Genomic DNA, 2,500 nt, shown 5'->3' with positions numbered 1-2,500 from the left:
GAGGCGGAGGAGGAGGCGGAGGGGGAGGCGAAGGAGGAGGGGAGGAGGAGGCGGAGGAGGAGGCGGGGAAGGAGGGGGGGGGAGGCGGAAAGGAGGAGGCGGGGAGGAGGCGGAGGAGGAGGGGGGGAGGCGAGGAGGAGGCGGAGGTGGAGGCGGGTGGGGGGAGGCGAAGGGGAGGGGGGGGGAGCGGAGGGGGGAGGCGGAGGGGGAGGCGGAGGGGGAGGCGAAGGAGGGAGGCGGGAGAGGCGGAGGGGAGGCGAGGAGGAGGCGGAGGGGAGGCGGAGGGGGGAGGCGAAGGAGAGGGGGGGGAGGCGGAGGGGAGGCGGAGGGAGGAGGCGAGAGGAGGGGGGGGGAGGGAGGAGGAAAGGGTGAGGAGGAGGGGAGGAGGAGGGGAGCGGGAAGGCAGGAGGGGAGAGACGGAGTAGGTGACGATGGAGGAGGGATAAGAGGGGACGAGAAGGGGGGGGAAAGAAGGGAGGAAAGAGGAAAGAGGGGACGGGGTGGCGGGGAGAAGGGAGGTGGGGGCGGAGGGGGAGGAGAAGGAATGAGGGGAGAAGGGAAGGGCGGATAGTGAGGGAAGGCGAAAGAGGGGGGGGGGAGAGGAGGAGCGAAGGAGAGGGCGGACGAGGAGGCGCGAGGCGGCGGGGGGAGGAGGCGGAGGAGCGGCGGGAGGAGGGGGAGGCGAAGGAGGGGGGAGGGAGGCGGAGGGGGAGGCGATAGGCGGAGGGAGGGGAGGGGAGAGGCGGAAGGAGGAGGCGGAGGGGGAGCGAAGGAGGAGGCGAGAGGAGGAGGCGGAGGAGGAGGAGGCGAGGGGAGGGGAGGGGGAGGCGGAGGGAGGCGGAGGAGGAGGCGGAGGGGGAGCGAAGGAGGAGGCGGGGAGGAGGCGGAGGGGGGGAGGCGAAGGAGGGGGCGGGAGGGGGAGGCGGAGGGGGAGGGAAGGAGGAGGCGGAGGAGGAGAGGAGGAGGAGGCGGGAGGAGAGGCGGAGGAGGAGGCGGAGGGGGAGGCGAAGGAGGAGGGGAGGAGGAGGCGGAGGAGGAGGGGAGGGGGGGGAGGGGGAGGGAAGGGCGAAGGAGGAGGCGGAGGAGGAGGCGGAGGAGGAGGCGGAGGAGAGGCGGAGGCGAGGAGGGAAGGAGAGGAGGGGGGGAGGAGGAGGCGGGGAGGGGAGGCGGAGGAGGAGGGAAGGAGGAGGGCGGAGGAGGAAGGAGGAGGAGGAGGAGGAGGCGGAGGGGGAGGGGGGAGGAGGAGGCGGAGGAGGGGGGAGGGAGGCGAAGGGAGGAGGGCGAGGAGGAGGCGGAGGGAGGAGGGGATGGGGGAGGCGAAGGAGGGAGGCGGCGAGGGGGGGCGGAGGAAGGGCGGAGGGAGGAGGCGGAGGAGGGAGGCGAGGAGGGGGGGGGCGAAGGAGGGGGCGGGGGAGGCGAAGGAGGAGGCGGAGGAGGAGGCGGAGGCGGAGGGGGAGGCGGAGGAGGAGGCGGAGGAAGCGGCGAGGGAGGAGGCGAAGGAGGAGGCGAAGGAGGAGGCGGAGGAGGAGGCGGAGGCGGAGGGGGAGGCGGAGGAGGAGGCGGAGGAAGCGGCGAAGGAGGAGGCGAAGGAGGAGGCGAGGAGGAGGCGGAGGAGGAGGCGGAGGGGAGGGGGAGGGAGAGGAGGGAGGCGGAGGGAAGGGCGAGGAGGAGGCGAAGGAGGAGGCGAAGGAGGAGGCGGAGGAGGAGGCGGAGGAGGAGGCGGAGGGGAGGCGGCGGAGGGAGGCGGAGGGGGAGGGAAGGAGGAGGGAGGAGGAGTCCGGAGGAAGCGAGGCGAAGGAGGAGGCGGAGGAGGAGGCGGGGGGGAGGCGGTGGGGAGGCGGAGGGGGAGGCGGAGGAGGAGGCGAAGGAGGAGGCGAGGGAGGAGGCGGAGGCGCGGCCGCGGTGCGAAGCGGGCCGCTCGGGGGCGCTGCGCAGGAGCTTTCTTGGTGGCCTCGCTTTTGTCTCTTCTTTGTTGTTATTGCTGTCATCGTTGCAGTTGATTGCCTCATTAGTGCTGTGTTCCTATTGGGGTTGGGAATATGGTTCTGTTTGCGTCATTGCCATTATTGCTGGTCTTCGTTCCCTCTTAATGTCGCCGCCTCTCGCCCCCCTTGGCCCTCTCGCCGCCGCCCCGCCCGCCCCCGAGTGCCCCGTGCCCTGTGCCCTGTGCCCCGTGCCAGCGACGCGGGGCATACGTCGAGGAGGAGGGGGGGGAGAAGGGGTGAAGGAGAGGGAGGTGGAGAGAAGAGGCAGTGGACGAGATGAGGGGAGGGCAGGGGACTGGAAATGGGAGGAGAAATAGAGAGAATGTGGGGAGAAGGGGAAGGAGAGGCAGGGCAAAGGACAGAAGACGTGAAAAGGGAAGATGCGGGAGAAGAACATAAAGGAGAGAGAAGAAATGGGGAAGAAAGAGAAGAGAAAAAGAAGTCAGAGAGAGAGAGAGAGAGAGAGAGAGTCGGAGAGGAGAGAGGGGGAGAGAGAGAGGGGAGGGAAGGTGAGA

The 2,500-nt window shown here is 70.8% G+C and overlaps 1 protein-coding gene across 1 annotated transcript in view; it reads right to left on the bottom strand.

Annotated features, from left to right (window-relative positions):
- Positions 1-2,193, bottom strand: part of LOC125041065 (serine/arginine repetitive matrix protein 1-like) — a 7,360-nt gene extending 5,167 nt beyond the window's left edge. The window contains exon 1 of the mRNA XM_047635815.1: positions 2,062-2,193. Coding sequence (XP_047491771.1) covers positions 2,062-2,193 — 132 coding nt within the window. The remainder of the gene's footprint in view (positions 1-2,061) is intronic.
- Positions 2,194-2,500: the final 307 nt, after the last annotated feature.

Source organism: Penaeus chinensis, chromosome 30 (assembly GCF_019202785.1).
Source record: "Penaeus chinensis breed Huanghai No. 1 chromosome 30, ASM1920278v2, whole genome shotgun sequence".
Taxonomy (NCBI): Eukaryota; Metazoa; Arthropoda; class Malacostraca; order Decapoda; family Penaeidae; genus Penaeus; species Penaeus chinensis.
The sequence above is the reverse complement of the archived record's forward strand: the minus strand, read 5'-3'. Positions and strand labels throughout refer to the sequence as shown.